The 21181-nt window shown below is 35.8% G+C and overlaps 1 protein-coding gene across 1 annotated transcript in view; it reads right to left on the reverse strand.

Moving 5' to 3' along the window:
* The window catches only part of LRP1B (LDL receptor related protein 1B), a 2049143-nt gene that overhangs the window by 217784 nt on the left and 1810178 nt on the right, over positions 1 to 21181 (reverse strand). The window contains exons 63-66 of the mRNA XM_043488135.1: positions 19841 to 19934; positions 15381 to 15497; positions 15142 to 15261; positions 13630 to 13749 (exon numbers count right to left, since the gene is read on the reverse strand). Coding sequence (XP_043344070.1) covers positions 13630 to 13749; positions 15142 to 15261; positions 15381 to 15497; positions 19841 to 19934 — 451 coding nt within the window. The remainder of the gene's footprint in view (positions 1 to 13629; positions 13750 to 15141; positions 15262 to 15380; positions 15498 to 19840; positions 19935 to 21181) is intronic.

The following is a 21181-nucleotide window of genomic DNA, read 5'->3' on the forward strand; positions in this document are numbered from 1 at the left end:
AACAGTGTATAAGTAGGATGTTGATGGGACTGGATGCCATGATCTTAGTTTTCTGAATGTTGAGCTTTAAGGCAACTTTTTTACTCCCCTCTTTCACTTTCATCAAGAGGCTCTTTAGTTCTTCTACACTTTCTGCCATAAGGGTGGTGTCAACTGCATATCTGAGATTATTGATATTTCTCCTGGCAATCCTCATTCCAGCTTGTGCTTCATCCAGCCCAACATTTCTCATCATGTACTCTGAATATAAGTTAAATAAGCAGGGTGACAATAAACAGCCTTGATGTACTCCTTTGCCAATTTGGAACCAGTCTGATGTTCCATGTCCAGTTCTAACTGTTGCTTCTTGAACTGCATACAGGTTTCTCAAGAGGCAGGTCAGGTGGTCTGGTATTCCTATCTCTTTAAGAATTTTCCACAGTTTATTGTGATCCACACAGTCAAAGGCTTTGACATAGTCAATAAAGCAGAAATAGATGTTTTTCTGGAACTCTCTTGCTTTTCTGATGATCCAGCAGATGCTGGCAATTTGATCCCTGGTTCCTCTGCCTTTTCTAAAACCAGTTTGAACATCTGGAAGTTCACGGTTCATGTATTGCTAAAAACTAGCTTGAAGAATTTTGAGCATTACTTTACTAGCAGAAGATATTAAGAAGAGGTGGCAAGAATACACTGAAGAACTATACAAAAAAAATCTTCATGACCCAGATAATCAAGATGGTGTGATCATTCACATTCACCTAGAGCCAGATATCCTGGAATGTGAAGTCAAGTGGGCCTTAGGAAGCATCACTACGAACAAAGCTAGTGGAGGTGATGGAATTCCAGTTGAGCTATTTTAAATCCTAAAAGATGACACTGTGAAAGTGCTGCACTCAGTATTTCAGCAAATTTGGAAAATTCAGCAGTGGCCACAGGACTGGAAAAGGTCAGGTTTCATTCTAATCCCAAAGAAAGACAATGCCAAAAATGCTCAAACTACCGCACAATTGCACTCATCTCACACACTAGTAAAGTAAGGCTCAAATTCTCCAAGCCAGGCTTCAGTAATATGTGAACCGTAAACTTCCAGATGTTCAATATGGTTTTAAATAAGGCAGAGGAACCAGAGATCAAATTGCCAACATCCACTAGATCATCGAAAAAGCAAGAGAGTTCCAGAAAAACATCTATTTCTGCTTTGTTGACTATGCCAAAGCCTTTGACTGTTGTGGATCACAATAAACTGTGGAAAATTCTGAAAGAGATGGGAATGCCAGACCACCTGACTTGCCTCTTGAGAAACCTGTATGCAGGACAGGAAGCAACCTTTAGAACTGGATATGGAAAAACAGATTGGTTCCAAATAGGAAAAGAAGTACGTCAGGCTGTATATTATCACCTGTTTATTTAACTTATATGCAGAGTCATCTTGAAAAATGCTGGGCTAGAGGAAGCACAAGCTGGAATTAAGATTGCCAGGAGAAATATCAATAATCTCAGATATGCAGATGAAACCACCCTTAAAGAAGAACTAAAGAGCCTCTTGATGAAAGTGAAAGAGGTGAGTGAAAAAGTTGGCTTAACGCTCAACATTCAGAAAACTAAGAACATGACATCCTGTCCCATCACTTCATGGTAAATAGATGGGGAAACAGTGGCTGACTATTTTTGGGGGCTCCAAAATTTCTGCAGATGGTGACTTTAGCCATGAAATTAAAAGACACATTCCTTGGAAGGGAAGTTATGACCAACCTAGACAGCATATTAAAAAGCAGAGACATTACTTTGTCAACAAAGGTCCACCTAGTCAAGGCTATGGCTTTTCCAGTAGTCATGTATGGATGTGAGAGTTGGACTATAAAGAAAGCTGAGTGCTCAAGAATTGACGCTTTTGAACTGTGTTGTTGGAGAAGACTCTTGAGAGTCCCTTGGACTGCAAGGAGATCTAATCAGTCCATCCTAAAGGAGATCAGTCCTGAGTGTTCATTGGAAAGACTGATGTTGAAGCTGAAACTCCAATACTTTGGCCACTGATGCAAAGAGGGGACTCATTTGAAAAGACCCTGATGCTGGAAAAGATAGGGCAGGAGGAGAAAGGGACAACAGAGGATGAGATGATTGGATGGCATCACCGACTCTATGGACATGAGTTTGGTTAAACTCTAGGAGTTGCTGATGGGCAGGGAGGCCTGGCGTGCTGCAGTCCATGGAGTCACAAAGAGTCGGGCATGGCTGAGTGACTGAACTAAACTCAACTGAAGTAGGGTGCTCAGAAAGTTATCCCCTGTGCAATCCTCTTTCATTCCTTCTGGTTACTTCATTATGCAAAGTTTGGTGATAGAACTAATTGTGAAATACTCAATTCCTGAATAATTGATTTTAATGAACTCAAACAAAATACCATTATTTTAGTTAATATTAATATTTGGTATTAATATTTATAGAAAAATGGTTAATATAATATTATTGCAGATATACACATATTGTGTAACTTATTACTAGTTTAAGTTTAAATATAAAAATATGAACTAAAATTAGAAATTTGATTGCTTAAGTAAGATATACAATGAATGTAATCCAAATACATGAATTTTCCTGTTCCTTGGAAGAAAAGCTATAACAAACCTAGACAGCATATTAAAAAGCAGAGACATTACATTGTTGACAAATGTCTGTCTAGTCAAAGCTATGGTTTTTCCAGTAGTCATGTATGGATGTGAGATTTGGACCATAAACAAAGCTGAGCACCGAAGAATCGATGCTTTTGAACTGTGGTCTTGGAGAAGACTCTTGAGAGTCCCTTGGACTGCAAGGAGATCCAACCAGTCAATCTTAAAAGGAAATTGGTCCTGAATATTTATTGGAAGGACTAATGCTGAAGCTGAAACTCCAATACCTTAGCCATCTTATGCAAAGAACTGACTTTTTGGAAAAGGCCCTGATGCTGGGAAAGATTGAAGGCAGGTGGAGAAGGGGAACGACAGAGGATGAGATGGTTGGATGGCATTACTAACTCAGTGGTCATGAGCTTGGGCTAGCTCCGGGAGTTGGTGATTGAAAGGGAAGCCTAGTGTGCTGCAGTCCATGGGGTCACAAAGAGTCAGACATGACTGAGCAACTGAACTGAACTACCATTAATAAAAAAACGTAAGATTTACTCAAACTTTAATATAGATAGTTTATATTGTTCTTTTTCTCAAATAACAGTCAAAACTCAGTAACTTTATCAAAAGAGAATCATGTATGTCCTGAAGGTTTGTTTCTTTCTTAGAACAAAGGATTTTGAAGATAAGTGTTGTACTCATATGGATAATGTGATCTATAGAAATGAGAAACTTCAGGTCACAGGGTAGATCTGCTCTCTCTTTTATCTCTCTAGCAATTGAGTAATATTTTTCATGTCAATTGTGCTTTGGGTCAAAGGAAACTCACCATGAAGGATTTCTGTTCATAATCTTTTTAAAATCTCTTTCAAGAATTTTGGATTTGAAAAATACAAATTTAATTAGAAGGCTAAGATTATTTTTACTTCTGATTCATTGGCTGGTGGCTCAGACAGTAAAGAATCTGCCTGCAATGTGGGAGACCTGGGTTCAATCCCTGAGTTTGGAATATTCCATGGAGAAAAAATGGCAACCAACTCAAATATTCTTCCCTGGAGAATCGCATGGACAGAGGAGCCTGGCAGACTACAGTCCATGGGGTCAGGAAAAGTTGGACACAACTGAGTGACTAACACTCACTGAATACAAAAAAGCCTTTGACTGTGTGGATCACAACAAACTGTGGAAAATTGTTCAAGAGATGGGAATACCAGACCACCTTACCTGCCTCCTGAGAAACCTGTATGTAGGTGAAGAAACAACAATTAGAACCAGACATAGAAGAATGGACTGGTTCAAAATTGGAAAAGGAGTATGTCAAGGCTGTATATTGTCACCCTGCTTATTTAACGTATATGCAGAGTATATCACATGAAATACAGGGCTGGATGACTCACAAGCTAGAATTAAGATTGATTGGTGAAATAACAACCTCAGATATGCAGATGATATCACTCTAATGGCAGAAAGTGAAGAGGAACAAAGTAGCTTCTTGATGAGGGTGAAAGAGGAAAGTGAAAAAGCTGCTTAAAACACAACATTCAAAAAAGGAAGATTATGGCATCCAGTCCCATCACTTCATGGCAAATAGAAGGGGAAAAAGTGGAAGCAATGATAGATTTTATTTTCTTGGGCTCCAAAATCACTCCAGACAGTGACTACAGCCATGAAATTAAAAGACACTTGCTACTTGGAAGAAAAGCTAGGACAAATCTAGATAGTGTATTAAAAAACAGAGACACCCGTTTGCCAACAAAGGTCCATATAGTCAAAGCCAAGATTTTTCCAGTAGTCATGTACAGATGTGAGAGTTGGAACATAATGAAGGTTGAGCACCAAGAATTGATGTTTTTGAACTGTGGTTCTGGAGAGCTTGAAAAACCCTTGGACTACAAGGAGATCCTAAGAGTCAATCCTAAAGGAAATCAACCCTGAATATTCATTGGAAGGAGTGATGCTGAAGCTGAAGCTCCAATTCTTTGGCCATCTGATTCTGAGAGCCAGTTCATTGGAAAAGACTCTGATGCTGGGAAAGATTGAAGGCAAATGGAGAAAAGGGTGGCAGAGGATGAGATGGTTAGATAACATCACAGACTCAATGGACGTGATGAACAAACTCCGGGAGAGAGTGAAGGACAGGGAAGCCTGGTGTGCTGCACTCCATGGAGCTGCAAAGAGTCAGACATGACAGCAATGGAATAGAACAACAAATATTTCAAAGTTATTCAAATAAAAATAGGCAATAATTTACTGTATGTTCTTTATCATACTAAATCCTACTATATATCCCCTGTCTTTGCATTCCCATTATTTTCAACATGAAATCTGAGCAAGGTACCATATTTGAACAGTGGTCAGATGACATGAAAAATCTAGCCTAAAGACTTTGCATCCCATGCATTGACTCTAAAGCTGATTGGAACATAGATATGGCTATCAGAATCATCATCTATACCATATATATCCCTATATCACAAAGCTAACAAATGTTACAGTCACAAGTCTATAATAGGTCTTCTATATATTAACAAATATACATTAATATATTTTGTCCTGAAGTGCTAATGGCAGTAAATAGATATTCTTTTTGTAAATAAAATCAATACCACTTGGATCCTCGAACTGATTTTAACATAAAAGCACAAACCTAAGTTTATTTTTAAAAATATTTTTATTTTGTATTGGTGTATAGTGAATTGACAAATGATATTGTGATAGTCACAGCAAAAGGACTCAGCCATACATTTACATGCAACCATTCTCCTCCAAAGTCAAATGTGAGTTTTCTTAAAGGGATAAACAAAAATAATTTCTACACAGAGATTTCTTACCAGGTGGTGGTGTTGAGAAAAGGTAATACAATCCTTCATTTTACCTATTTTCATTCATTACTGTGGGGCTTCCCTGGTAGCTCAGATGTTGAAGAATCCGCCTGCAATGCAGGAGACTTGGGTTCAAACTGTGGGTCGGGAAGATCCCCTAAAGAAGGGAATGGCAACCCACTCAAGTATTGTTGCCTGGAGAATTCCATGGACAGAGGAGCCTGGGGGTCTACAGTCTATGGGGTCACAAAGAGTCAGATATGACTGAGCTATTAACACAACACACACACATTCATTTATGTGCAGTATAATCAGATATGGGCTTCCCAAGTGGCTCAATTGTAAAGACTCTTCCTGCCAAGGCAGGAGATTCAGAAGTGGGTTTGATCCCGCCTGGGTCAGGGAGATTCCCTGGAGGAGAAAATAGCTACCTGCCCCAGTATTCTTGCCTAGAAAGTTCATGGATAGAGAAGCCTGGGGGCTACACTCCATGCTGTTGTATAGAGTCTGACATGACTGAAGGCAGAGTACAGCATATAACAAATACACACGGTACAAAACAACACTAAATACTGACTGAAAATAAAAATATTCGAATATTCTCTAAGGAAATTGCCAGCCCAAAGCATATGAGAAACAGAATCCTACAAGCTAAAAGAAACACATATTTTTGTTCTAAAGGTAGTAAAAGGAGGTAAATTTTTAAAGATCTGCATTTCATATTTATTTTTTAAGAAAGCACCTAATACTTCCTATGTACTACTATACATCTGCAACTAGGGTTTATGTGTGTGTATGTGTGTTATTTTAAGAGTCAAATGTACTTGGCCAAGGATAAGGGGAGCAGTATGATAAGGATGAAGTTTTTCAAACAAAAATATCACAGAATATTAAATTTGTGACTCAGTTTCTTTTAAAAACATTGACTGTTCCAACCCAGCTATTATTAAAATAAACATGTAGTTCCTCCCCTTTACAAATTCAACCATAGCCTCACTAACAAAAAGCTATTTTAGTCTCCTTGCTTTTATTTCAGATCAATTCAGAGTCTGGAATATTCAGCAGGTCTCCTGACTTATTGTATGGACTCTTTTCTAGTTTTCTGCAATAAAAATGAAATCTTACAGCTTCCTCTTATTGAGAGGAAAAAAAAAATAAAACATCGCCAAAAAATTTCACATTCTTTTGGTACAGAGACAATCTGTGCATAAAAATTACTGCAGATAATTTATAAAAAAGACTAAATGTGTTCCACTTAGACTATTTAACGATTCACATGTAATTCATTCATTTATTTGTACAAAAGCTAGAAGACAATTTCCTGGCCCCATTCCTGCAGACAGACTCTTCTTCAAGGGTTCTATTGGAAGCACTATTTTTATCTTTGGGAGATGCCAAGCTTTGAGGAGAAACATCTAGCATCAAGTGTATAACACAGTCAACAAAACTCCGGAATGGCTGATTTTATGACATTAAAAGTGGGTGTATATACGTCACTGCTAATTGTAAAATAGATAGCTAGCGGAAAGCTCTGCATAACATAGGGAGCCCAGCCTGGTATTCTGTGATGACCTAGAGCAGTGGGATGGGGGTCAGGGTGGGAGGGAGGCTCAAGAGGGAAGGTGTATATATATATATACACATACAGTTAGACTGATTTGTGATGTTGTATGTTAGAAACTGACACAGCACTGTAAAGCAATTATCCTCCAACTAAAAATAATAAAAATAAAATGAAAAAGTGGTAGTAGCTAAATAGATAAGCATGAGGCAGTCTCCCTGACTCCTGACATGACCTGGAGATTTGCAGAATCGTGTATGTCTGAGAAGATCTTAGCTCAAGAGTTTTCATATACAGCAGAAATTTATGGGGTTGTAGCTCACCCAAGAATGGAGTCATAGAGACAAATAGCCTGACCTACACATAGGCAACGCCACGGATAGAGAAGCCTGGCGGGCTACAGTATATGAGGTTGCAAAGAGTCGGCCACAAGTTAGTGACTGAGCACACACACACTTAAGCAAAGAGTGGTGATACCAGCACTCCACAGCATGAGTTAGTTACCGCAGTTACTCATCAGGTAGCAGAGACCAAAAGGGGTCCCAGAGAATATGAGGATTAGAGGTCTTTCTCCTCACCACCTGCTAGCATAACATTCATAGTCCACCCTTCGAAATAACTAAGAGATATCATAATGTTATATATCTGAAAATTTAAAATCAGTCTCCCATCAACCTCCTTCGGCAATCAATGCCCTCATCCCACGCCTCCCACAAAGTCACAGCCACTAGCAGGGTAGAGGCACTTGATGATGTTCAGATCATTTGTTACTAATCAGAATACATAAATTTGTAATCTATATTTAAATTCAGGAAACATGAATTAAGACAATAACAGATGTCTTAACCAAATATATTAACATATAAGTGTGGATTGTTTCCCAAGATACAGAACTTAGTGTATCATCCTTTCTTGCGTATGTGAACAAAGGTATTTCCCCCTAGATTATCTTGAAATCATGGAACTAACATTTACTAAATGTTACTCTAAGTAGAAATTAATAAAAATTTTTGAAAATAACTAAATTCACAAGTCACTAAACTCAAATATCATGACTTATTTTACTACAATCATCAGTATCAGGGCTTTCCTCTTCAGTCTCATTCCAAGCCCTCTATCCCAAGTATAACATTTAGTCTAATATTGCCTATAGGAATATTAGGATTCCTGCCTCTAGGCCCTGTCACATCTGCTTTTAATGAACTTTCATGCAAGGTGACAGAGCAATTGAGCAGAGAACTGAAACTTCGCGGGGTCTATAGCACAGTTTGAACAAAGTCTTTTGTACTTTGCTGCTGTTGGTGCTGCTGCTAAGTCGCTTCAGTCACGTCGACTCTGTGCAACCCCATAGATGGCAGCCCGCCAGGCTCCTCTGTCCCTGGGATTCTCCAGGCAAGAACACTGGAGTGGGTTGCCATTTCCTCCTCCAATGCATGCTAAGTTGCTTCAGTCGTGTCCGACTCTGTGCGACCCTATGGGCAGCAGCCCACCAGGCTCCTCTGTCCACGGAATTCCCTAGGCAAGAATACTGGAGAGGGTTGCCATTTCCTTCTCCACTTTTGTACTTTATTTGCCAACAAATCTGTAATAATTGAAATATGTAGAAATTATCTTTATATGGAAATATATTATTCACATGAACACATTATACTACTAGAATACCTTAAGCCTCAAATTAATATAGAAAATATAATACCATCTTTTATAAACTTTTCAGTTCAGTTCAGTTCAGTCCTCAGTTGTGTCTGACTCTGCAACCCCATGAACCGTAGCATGCCAGGCCTCCCTGTCCATCACCAACTCCCGGAGACCACCCAAACCCATGTCCACTGAGTCGGTGATGCCATCCAACCATCTCATACTCTGTCGTCCCCTGCTCCTCCAGCCCTCAATCTTTCCCAGCATCAGGGTCTTTTCAAATGAGTCAGCTCTCGGCATCAGGTGGCCAAAATATTGGAGTTTCAGCTTCAACATCAGTCCCTCAATACTATAAACTATTAGGTACATATTAATAAATGCATACTACCATGGTAATTTTAAAAAATACATGCAAATTATATATGACTACTTCAGGACAAGGGGAGGAAGGGAGAGGGGAAGTATAGAGATGAGAGAGGGGAAGTGTAGAGATGGGCATAAGTTGTTATTGTGGGATTTGGATGTTTTAAGAGACAGCTTAGGCCAAAGGTTAAAGTCACTGTATAACTTTTTGTACAAGTCTGTATGTTTGGAATAGCTTATAATTTAACATGTACTAGCTTTAACTTAAAAATGTCATTTTTCCCCTATATTCTCACAGCTTGAGGACCCAATTCAAATTTCCTCAACTGACATTAAAGGGAAAATAAAAGCAAGCATTGACAGATTCTATCTTTTTTTTTTTTTTTTTGAGTGTGTTCAATATCATGTTTGAAATCCAGGCTTTGGAAAGTACAAGGTTACTATGGGAAACCCAAGTTCCTCTCACAAGCCCCGGCTAGTGTGATTATAACAAATTCACTAATAAATATAATTAACCAAGCAGCATGTTGGTTATAAATCAAGATGGCTCAAAATCAGCAAAGGACTCTGAACCAACGTGAAAGCAAGACTCTCTTTGATGGCACAGAATTTTAAATAAGGTAAAAGCATGTAGGAGACAAGAAAAGAAAGTAGGAAAGGCAATCACAGGGAGGAGCAATATGCCAGCACAAACAGCTGATTCCAGAGAGTGGAGTGGTGAGTGCAGAACTGACCAGGAAATCTCACACAGAAAACTGAAGAGAATGTTTCCTAGGGTTCTAGGAAACGGAGATTCTAAACTATAAATCAGGAAGAGAGAACATAACGGAAAGACATATTTTGATATCATCTTATCAGAATCAAATTGTAGAAACGTTTCAACTCAGATGACAGAGCAGAAGTATGAATCTAGTATAGATCTGTCAAATCCCAAAATCTGTATTTTATACCTTAAAGAGAAAATGGCAGGCAGAAGGTGAAGGAAGTTTGAAACTAAGATTCCAAACGAAAACCCCAGAGCCGCCACAATTGGAGTAATCTACTTCTTGTGGTCAGGGTTTCAATGTGGCATTGATCTAATGTTGTAATACACAGTGAAACAGCCTTCCAAGAGTCTAGTAAAAGTGTGTATATTCACACACTTATTTTAAAAAGTTTGTTTATCTTTGAGCATAGAGTGAGGAAAGAATAAACAACTTTGGGCAAAAAGAAGTAATTTTATAACTATTAGCAACTCACAAAATAAAGTTACCACTACAATATTTCCTTGGTACCCAAAAGGGATTAGTAACCCTACAGATACCAAAATCCATGGTATCTGTCCCTTATGCAAAATGGCTTAGGACAGTCAGACCTCCGTATCTGCTAGTGTGGAACCTGATGATGAGACGGACCCACTGCATTTGTGATGACTGTGAAGGTAGTATACATATAAATCTATATTTACACAGAAACACAATTAAAAGATGTTTAAAAAATATTTTTCAATTTAAATCCAAATGGCCCAAATGTAGCTTTCATGGATTTAAATTTAACCATCTCAAAAAAACTAGGTGTACTAAGATGGGAAACTATATGGTTAATTTAATTTTTAAATTTAAAATCTCACCATGACTAGAGTACTGGAAAAGATTCTTAAACTATTAATATATTTAATCTACATGTATTCAAAGTGATTCAAAATCTCTTTATGCTAATATAGAAAAGATTACCACACAATTTTTATACATATTGAATATTAGTTGTTAAATTTGCAAGTGCTCAATATCTCAAAAATTACACTGGGCTGAATGCAATATGTATGTAGTATTTTGGTAAATATACTAAAATCAAATAATTTTTAAAATATTTACACATTACTGGTTATTTATTTCCCTATTTAACATGTATACATTGTTTACTTGTATGTGTGCTTCTACACTGTTCTTACTTACAAAACAAAAAAACCAAACTGTTTAATTTAGGTCAAGTCAAAACAAACTATAATACTGGAACTTTGGAACTGACAGAAGCCAATTAGATATAAAACTATAGATAAATACAAATATTGGTGTTGAAAAATAAGATGTAAGGGCTAGGTGATCTCCAACTAGATCTCCCCCTAAACTAAGCACAGAGCTAAGAAAATAAAGAAAGCAATTGCAATAAAAACTCATTGCACATGGAGGTGTTGCAACATTTCCTCAATGGCACTTATTGCAAGCCTGTGATTCATTCTGCCAGGCCACTTGATGTGCAATAAGGAAGCTCATCCCTACTTAGAGGAAAGGTGCATGCTTTCCCACAAAGAAACATGTAACTCAAATTCAAATAAAAAGGCCTTGGCATGATAGGGCTAATCTTTAAGGAGTGATACATTTCTTTCTGATTCAATAAAGCATCAAAAGTGAACTATCCCCCCAGGGTGTTAACAGAATTAGCAAAAATACATTGCATTTCTATATGTATTGAAGACAAAAGAAGGGAAAAGTTGGTCTTTTAGCTCCTTGTAAAATAAGGATTAACAATTGCCATGCTAAAATATGATGAAGAAGTTTCTTTTAATTAAATTAGCACCTGTCCACAATAATATTTTAGAGCGGGTTTAAGACAAATTAAATGGTAAGCTTCTTCAATCTATCTTCTTCTTTCTGTGAGTATGTAAGTATTTTTATACTGGCCTAGAACTTAAAGCAGTAATTGTGGCTAGGAGAATTCTATATAAATTTATAACAGAAAATATTTAAATATATTTTTATTTATATAGAAAAAATGAGGTGGATTCATGCTATGTTCATAGAGCAGATACTTTCATGTCAAATAACTTTGAATTCAAGTTCCCTTTTTACCATTTGTAGGCTCTGCAATTTGAGGCAAGTTTCTCCTGGCTCTCATTTTTCTCATCCACGAAATAGGAATAATAAAGACTACAAATGAAGTAATCACTGCAAAGCTCTGAACACATTTCTTGGGCCATATGATGGACATCACATAAATAATAGGTATTATGATGATGATGTTGATTAATAATTATCAGTTTGAATAATATAACGTTCCAAAACAGTTAAATCACACCAAAGTGAGGAAGAATAAAATATAGGAAAAAAACATTTCAGTCAGTAAATTATTCAGATAGGTAATGTAAGTCACTATTTCATGTTCATTTGGTAAACAAAAATACAAAAGACAACAGAGTAAAACAGCCAGTAATGTAAACTAGTCTGCAAAATTGATAACTGTTTAGACAAACTGGTGATGGATGTAGTTTGAGGCCATGTGAATTGATTAGGAAGACCAATTTCACAAAAGTGATGATCGGTGGTTTTATGATACTATAAAATGAGTAAGTCACAGTGGTTGCATGTCCTGAATACACAGAAGACAATATTAAAAAACAAGAACAACAACAACTCTTAAAGACATAATATTGCTTGTGATTATCCATGCAGCTCATGAGTTTTTTTTTTCAATATAATGAAACTTCAAAGAACCTAAAGGCTTTTCATTATGTTGATTTCTTCTGGAAGAGTGAAAGAGTAAGGTGGAATCTAGACCATACATTTAAGATACAATTTTGTCTTAAAAGCCTGGAAGTTCTACCTTTAGTTTAGACAAATTTTGTCTTTTCTATTCAATTACTATATTAAATGCTTTTTTGCCTCCCCCAAAATGAAAAGTTTGCTGGATTCACCTAAAGCGATTAGCCTCAATTAATGTTTACTAGATGTTGATAAAAATGAGTTACACATAACAATAACTTACATTTTCTGTTTCACATTTTCAAGATAGAATAAAATGCATTAAACAAAATGAATATCTATTTCTTTATTTCTGCAATGTTAATAAGTAATAATAAATTATAAATAAAACTGACTTTAAGTAAAAATATTAATGTTTCAGAAACATGCTATATTAAGTGATTGCTGTCATCTACTGAAACAAGAAAATGTTTTCATTATCTTTTTTTCTTTTCCCCCCACCATGTTTAAGAATGAACAGTAATCATTGGATAAAAGGACAATTATATGACATTTAAGGAGAAAAGTGAAATCTAGAACAATAAGACAGAGAAGGCAATGGCAACCCACTCCAGTACTCTTGCCTGGAAAATCCCATGGACAGAGGAGCCTGGTAGGCTGAAGTCCATGGGGTCGCTAAGAGTCGGAGAAGACTGAGCGACTTCCCTTTCACTTTTCACTTTCCTGCATTGGAGAAGGAAATGGCAACCCACTCCAGTGTTCTTGCCTGGAGAATCCCAGGGACGGGGGAGCCTGGTGGGCTGCCCTCTATGGGGTCACACAGAGTCAGACAAGACTGAAGCGACTTAGCAGCAGCAGCAGCAGAACAATAAGAAAATAGTGTTTCATTGTTTCTACTCATTAAATGCTAATAGCATGTGCATATGCTAACATAACTTGATAGTTCTATCTTACCTTTTAGATCCACCTTTTTAGAAAGTTTTGATTGATACTAAAACAATACTTACCCTTCTGCCTTAACCCTCCACGCTTTTTAGAAAATGGCTAACCTGAGGTTACTGACTCTGAGAACACAGGAATAAAATTTTAGGGACTCTTTCACACCTTAGTTGTATCAGAATTGGGTTCAAATTCGCCTCACTCTGGCCATCTCAGATGATGAGATAAATACAATAAGTAAGATCCATGGTCACAAAACTCACCACAGTTAGCCTCATCTGACGCATCTGCACAGTCTGGATCCTCATCACAGACCCACAGCTTGGAAATGCAGTGTTTGGTGGTTTTACACTGGAAGTAGTCCGGAGAACAGCTGTTTTCAGCTTAAAAGGAAAGCATCTATGAACATGCAGCTTTGGACAAGAATAGGTGTTTTAATTTTTTTTAATTAAATAAATTTTTAGTTAATAATTGAAAACGTATCTTCTCTTAATAAGGTCCTGAAGGTGATAAGTTTTAACTTTTAATTATCTGTAATGTATTCCTATTATCTATTCCAGTAGAAATAAATAAAACATATTTCTTCAATGATGCATTTGATAAAAATAAGAGTTTTCAAAACCACCCTACCCTTGATTAATTGTCTTGAAACTAACTTAAACACAAAGAATTCAGGTTTTTTCAAAATATGCTTTTTCAGATAAATTTAAGAATTTACACAGATAATATTTTTATAAACAGGAAAAGACATAAATCAGAAGTTATTAGTGAATGAGAGAATAAAAAGCATAGAATTTATTAAAACCTCTAGTTGTGCTGAGGTTTTGAGAGAAGAGGCGAACATCTGCCTGAAACTATAAACTGCTTCACAAATCTTCGTCAGTTTAATAGATCAGCTTCTAGAATGGCTAACCATAAAGAACTGGTACTGACTTTATTCCGAATGCACCATCTTAATCAAATTGCTGGATGACTGAACATTATTTACTGATAAAAGTTTTAGAGGAATAAAATAAAACTTCAGCAAGACAGAAATGTTGATAGCAGCTCTGCTGAAAGCTTGAACTTGACAGGTGCTCTGTGGTTCAGATCCTGTGTGTGTGTGTGCCTACCTGCCTATGGGCACATATGCATGTGATGTAAACTGTTCTGTCTTCCATTTTATGCATATTTATTTTTCATGAGATATTGAAATAAGAGGTGAACAGAATTAAAAATATTTTACAATTGTTTTTTGAAGTACCTTGTTAAGATATTTTAGGAGGAGTATTATTTACAATTTTTAATAAGTAATTTTGTTCGGTTATTTTGCCCAGATTTTTGTTTCTTTTCATACACTCAATACGTTATTACTAGGAAAAAAAGCAATCTCTAATAAAAATGGTGTTGATTTCAAGTGACTAATTAAATCAACAGAAGAAAATTACATGTAGCTACTCAATATGGCAAAAAAATTATTTTTAAAAAAAGCACTATAATCACTGATAATTTGTTTTTGCTGCTTCTCTTAAGGATGATGTGGATGGATGCATGTTTCTTCATGTTTGTCATAATTTCCAGATAGCTTTTTAGTAAAGATCCTCCCCATTTAAATTTTCTATTTAATTTTATATAGCATTTCTTAAATAATCCATCCCTAGACATATCTATGTGGAATTATTTTCCCATCATTGCAGTTATATTTTCTACACAGTATATATTTATGTTGAACAATAATAATTTTTTGAGCAATTTCAGTTGAGCAACATAAGACAGAGCACTTAGAGGTGACTTACGACAGTCCCTTTCATCTTCCTCATCCCCACAGTCATCTTGCCCATTACATCTGAGGTTTACTGGGATGCATTTCTGGTTCTTGGTACACTTGAACTGACCTGAGAGGCAGACATGTGTGTCTAAAAGATAAAAAGAATGAAAAATGTGCGCTAAAGCCTGTATCTGAATTTAAACCAGTGCAAACATAATCAGTTAAGATTTCAATTTATGTTCAATAGCTAAGAATATAATCACCTACCACAGTTGAGTTCATCAGAATTGTCCCCACAGTCATTCTCTCCATCACAGATGAAAGCGGGCAGAGCACAGAGGCCAGTTCCACACTGAAATCGGCCAGGCTGACATTTAAATTCGGCTACAAGAGGAAACATACAAGTATCGTGGAATGACAACCTTGGCTCATGTGTCTTATAACAGAGCTTTTCTGGCATTCAGCAGAAAATCTAGATAGATAGATTTATATACTAATATATATTATAGATTTAATACTAATATATATTATATTACTACATTATACATATCCTAGAGCACAATATGACTATCTCACAGCCAAATAGCTATCAGATTCAGAAGTGCAGTTAACCTTTGATCAACTCGGGTGGCCTCCAGATTGCATTTTATAAACTAACAGTAAGAACAAAGATATTAACAACATATAAATGTAAATATATATATGTTATTGAAAACATTTAAATATCTCTTCATTTCAAAGACATGGTATTGGGAGGCTAAATGGCAGACTGTAATTTTTTTTTTTTTTTTTTTTTGCAGACTGCAATTTATTGTAAATTTTTTAAAAGTTATTTCAATATCCCTTAAAAAAATTACTTCTCTTTGATTGCTATTCTGTCCATAATGTGTTAACAGAGGAACATCTGTCCTCAATACATATTCCCCAGCATTATTTAAGGCAAATGTTTTCTATAACTACATATTTTAAATAAGAATTGTTGATATTTATTCCTATAATCTTACTAATATTTATATATTATAAATATTTTATATTTATAACTATATCTTATAACTAGTAAATATTTTTATATATAATACATATGTTTTTATAATAAATATCTTCTAAAGGATAAAGCAGTTTTTGCTATATTCTTTGGTTTTATATAAGCAATAATAACAACAAAGTAGGAACTATTGAATATCTAGTTTGTGTGAGGCACTGGGCTAGGATCTTTCTCACATACAGTTACTAATTGAATTTCATCATAACATCATCAACTTGGCATTACCCTGGTAGCTCAGACAGTAAGGAATCTGCCTGTAATGCTGGAGATCCGGGTCTGATCCTTAGTTTGGGAAGATTGCCAGGAGAAGCAGATGGCTACCCACTCCAGTATTCTTGCCTGGGAAATCCAATGGACAGAGAACCCTGGCAGGCTACAGTCCATGGGTTGCAAAGAGTAGACATGGTTGAATGACTAACACTTTCTCATCCTGGCATCACCATGTTCATTTTATAAATGAGGGAAGTAAGTCTCATGATACCAATAATTCACCCAAGAATATACATGTTTCAAGTGCTAGAGGTGAAGTTTAAATTCATATCTGACTCTGAAGTCTTCTCACAGACTACGTTGCTTACAATAAACACACCTTTTGACTGATGATCTTTATGTATATTAATAATCACTGACTGTGAGATTAATAATACATTGCTTATTAGTTCAAATCAGTCAATCGAACATTAATAAATTATATTTTGAATTTTCTTTGGAAAATAAATTATGCCTTTATAAGTAATTAAAATATTAATTAAAATTTCCTTAACATTAAAAAAAACGTTAATATATGAATGGCTTCCATAGAAGCAAGTTCTTAAAGTGTGGGAAGTCATTTACCTTCAGTTTACAACGTTTATTAATTAATCACACTAATGTTTAAACTGCTGCTGCTGCTGCTGCTGCTGCGTCACTTCAGTCTTGTCCAACTCTGCAATCCCATAGAGGGCAGCCCATCAGGCTCCCCCGTCCCTGGGACTCTCCAGGCAAGAACACTGGAGTGCGTTGCCATTTCCTTCTCCAATGCATGAAAGTGAAAAGTGAAAGTGAAGTCACTCAGTCGAGTCTGACTCTTAGCAACCCCATGGACTGCAGCCCACCAGGCTCCTCTGTCCATGGGATTTTCCATGCAAGAGTCTTGGAGTGGGTTGCCATTGCCTTCTCCAAAATGTTTAAACTTGGTGATGCTTAATTTTTTCTAAATGTGCGTTTCCTCTATTTCCTGTTGCTTCATATATGAATTCCTTTAATATTTATTTGCCCATAATTGCTGTTGTATTTTTCTTTATTTTATAAATTTGTGGTATATGATAGAAATTTTTAGACCAATTTCAGTTCAGAGCCATAAGTAAGACAAAACAGAACATTTTGAAGTAACTTATGACAGTCCCTTCTATCTTCACTCCCACAGTTATCTCGCCCATTATAAATGAGGTTGTCCAAAACTTTTCCATAAGTTGGGTTTAACTGTTAAAGGAGTTTCACGCCTGTTAAATAACTGAGAAGCCTATGTGACCTTTAAATTGGTCTCTAGAATGATCCTTGATATTTTGAGTACTATAGGATGTATAACTACAAACTTATGATGCCAGAGAATTCTTGATGCCTCACTTTAACTTCATTTACATAAATAACATTATTGAAGTTTGAAAGTATGTGAACCTGTAATCAAGCTTCTCTGCTTTTTCAGGTGAAATTATTGGTATTGTCAGTGGTTCTTAATACCTGCAAATTTTGATAATATGGCTACTCAGAAATGAATCCTATTAATAAGCATGCAACAGACTCATGTTTATCATTTTCCACCCCACCATGGCTCTCAAAATAAAGTGTCATGCCTACAGATGTTCAGTGCTGTTAACCCGTCAACTCTAAGTAATAGATCATTTACTAAAAGATCACAGAGATAATATCACCAATAAAAACATGTAGTATTGGTATTTAACCAGGATAAGGATCATACAGAGACTCCTAGATATCAGATGTCTCTTCAGTTCCTCTTGAAAGACAATAAAGTTATATTTGTTCACCAAATATTCTGAAAGTGGTGGATAAATGTAAAAAGTTTGTTATACTAAATCTGTAGTTTATATTTCATATCAGTATGGTTACAACATGAAATCTCAGTCAAGATTAAAATAAGAGTTCAGGAGTTGTAATATATGAGAAGGGGTATCATTGGGTGCTATTGACTTAATCTGCAGGTCATTATGGGATAATTCTTTAAAAACACACTTCAGTAAAACTGGACCAGAAAGGTCCCCATAATATGAGAACTAAACTAACTAACAATTGTGCATTTCTGCAAATTACAAAAATAAGTTGTATTTATTTTACTATTTAACAGGAGAGTTTACTTTACTGTGAGAAAATTAACACATTTCAATATGTAAATCTCAATCTCAATCTCAACCATAATTCCTTGTTCCTTGATTCTTGATTCTTTTTAATTCAAAAACTTAAAAAAGTGATTCATTCATAATTGTATACCTACGCCACATAGATACTTCTCATCATATGTTGTCCATCATAGTGAAAACAAAAACTATATTTAAAAAAAATCAAAGAGTAATGAACTCTTCAGAAAAAGAAAAATAATAATAGAAAAACAATGACTTTTTTCCTTCTCACTGAATATATTATTTAATGCTTTTTTCCTTCTCACTGAAGATATTATTTACTGCTTGTAAACATATAAATGGAATATGTGACAAAATCTTCAAATGTTTGATACACTCGGTAGTGACCAGAGAGATGGAATATAGCTCATTCAAGTAACCATCTAGAGGCCCTAACTTCAAAACAGTTTTGTAATTATTTGGTGGAGAGTTCTACAGCAGAAAATATCTAGCTTTCACTAAGACAAAGCATTGTCTTTCTTTAGTGCAGGGATGTTGATCTCGAATTCAACTGTCAAGACCAAATCATGGCAACAATCCACTGGGATGTTGAGGGAATTATCATGATTGACTGCAAGCATCTTCAACCTGACAGGACAGTATTGGAGTGACCTGTGGAGTGAACTATAAACAGCTATCAAGGAAAAGTCTCCTGATTGACTATTAAAAGCTAGGTTACCAAAGATATATAAAAATAAATTAATTAATAAAAAGAACCTAACCAAGCCAATGATCGTCAAATGTCACGATATAATTGGTAGCTACTTTAAGGCAACTATTAAGAGCACTGTGAATTGCCTAAGAGCCAACTAATGACTTATATTAGAAAAAATATAACTTTTACAGACTTTACAGTATTTTAATACTGACAGGAAAGTTGAAGGGCTGTGACCTTTAAAGGCAAGATTTCAGTCATTGAGTGGCATTCTGAAAACTTGGCCATTTTTGTTTCTAAGTTAACTATATATCAAGTCAAAATCATGATGATTTTTACTTTGTTGATCATTACATGAAGAATTTAGTTATTCTACAAGTTAAAAAAAAATCAAGAAAGTGAAAACTAACACAAATCGCTGATGGTGTCACTGTAAATGTAATAGTGATCAGAGACATACACAAGATAATAACAGAATTTTTGTTGTATTTTTAACTAGGGACATTTAAAACCTTTCTATTCCAATTTTGCAAAACTATCAGAAGCCAAAACTTAAGATCTTACTTTTGTTTTCCAGCTGGGGGAATTTAAGGAGCTCTAAATTCTAAATTCCTACATCTGCCAGTGTACTCACGGCAATCATCTGGTTCATCGGATCCATCACCACAGTCATCCACGGTGTCACATTTCCACCAGAATGGAATACATTTATCAGTTTTGCAGCGAAACTTTGAGAAAAAGAAAAAATAAAGATTAGAGAACTCAGCTCATATATAATGGATATTTTAAAAACTCACCAGGACACAGCAGCCTAGCCTACCCTCCTGCTGAAGTGTAGTAGTCTTAGAGCATTCTACCATAGGCAATAAATGCACAGCAAGAGCAAAAAGACCAGTGAGGAAAGCACTTTGTTCAAGAAAACCTCCTGAGATTTCCTGAGCACAGACATGTTCCTGAATTTACATATTTTCTATGGATGCTTTTCACCACCACAACAGTTTAGTAACTCCTACAGTGACCATGTGATTCACGAAGCCTAAAATAGTGATTTTCTGACCCTCTACAGAAAAAAGTTTACTGAACACTGAATATGGCTAAAAATCATCAGAGATACCAGGAAGAGGTATTGAGTTGAATTCATTTTGCTAATTTGAATTAATTTAACTAATTTAATTTAGCAAATGTAATTAATTTGAAACATTGTTCCTACTAGCTTCTCTACTGGCCAACTATACACAGTGACCAAGAAAACTCAGCCAATTTATTCCTCAGTGATATCAGACCACAACCTTGTCCTTTTGTCAGCAACATTCAGTTACAGTGTATACTCATTAGATAGAAGAAACTAAAGAAAATCACATTTTCCATATAGAAAGCACATGCATCATAAATAGTTGCCATGAAAAAAGTCAATACACTTAGTAGATTTATTCTAGCACTTCAAATTTTTCCTTCTTCTGAAATTGAAAATATTAAGATATTTTATAAAATTTATTCCTTCTCAAAAAGAAAACAAATTTTGTTGTAATTCCCATGTGAGTGACTAAATGCAAGGTGGCATTTATCTTAGCATGTTGCATGCCAGACAGATTTGTAACACAGAAATATATAACCTAGGTTCAATTTTCTCTAATGAAAATGGATTAGCAAGCTAAAGTTTGCTCATTTTAAATACTGTTACTGTCTTTAAGTAAGGCATAATTTGATGCAAGCCTTTACTGAAACTGTCTGGATATTCTGGAGCTGATTCATGGATATTCACTGGATATCCATGAAGCCTATATACATATATAGGTAAAGAATCTTGCCTGCAGTGCAAGAGACCCGGGTTCAATCCCCAGATCGGGAAGATCTCTTGGAAAGGGGAATGGTAACCCACTCCTGTATTCTTGCTTGGAGAGTCCTGTGGACAGAGGAGCCTGATGGGCTATAGTCCATGGGATTGCAAAGAGTTGGACACAACTGAGTGATTAAC

This window comes from Cervus canadensis, chromosome 15 (genome assembly GCF_019320065.1).
Source record: "Cervus canadensis isolate Bull #8, Minnesota chromosome 15, ASM1932006v1, whole genome shotgun sequence".
Classification (NCBI taxonomy): domain Eukaryota; kingdom Metazoa; phylum Chordata; class Mammalia; order Artiodactyla; family Cervidae; genus Cervus; species Cervus canadensis.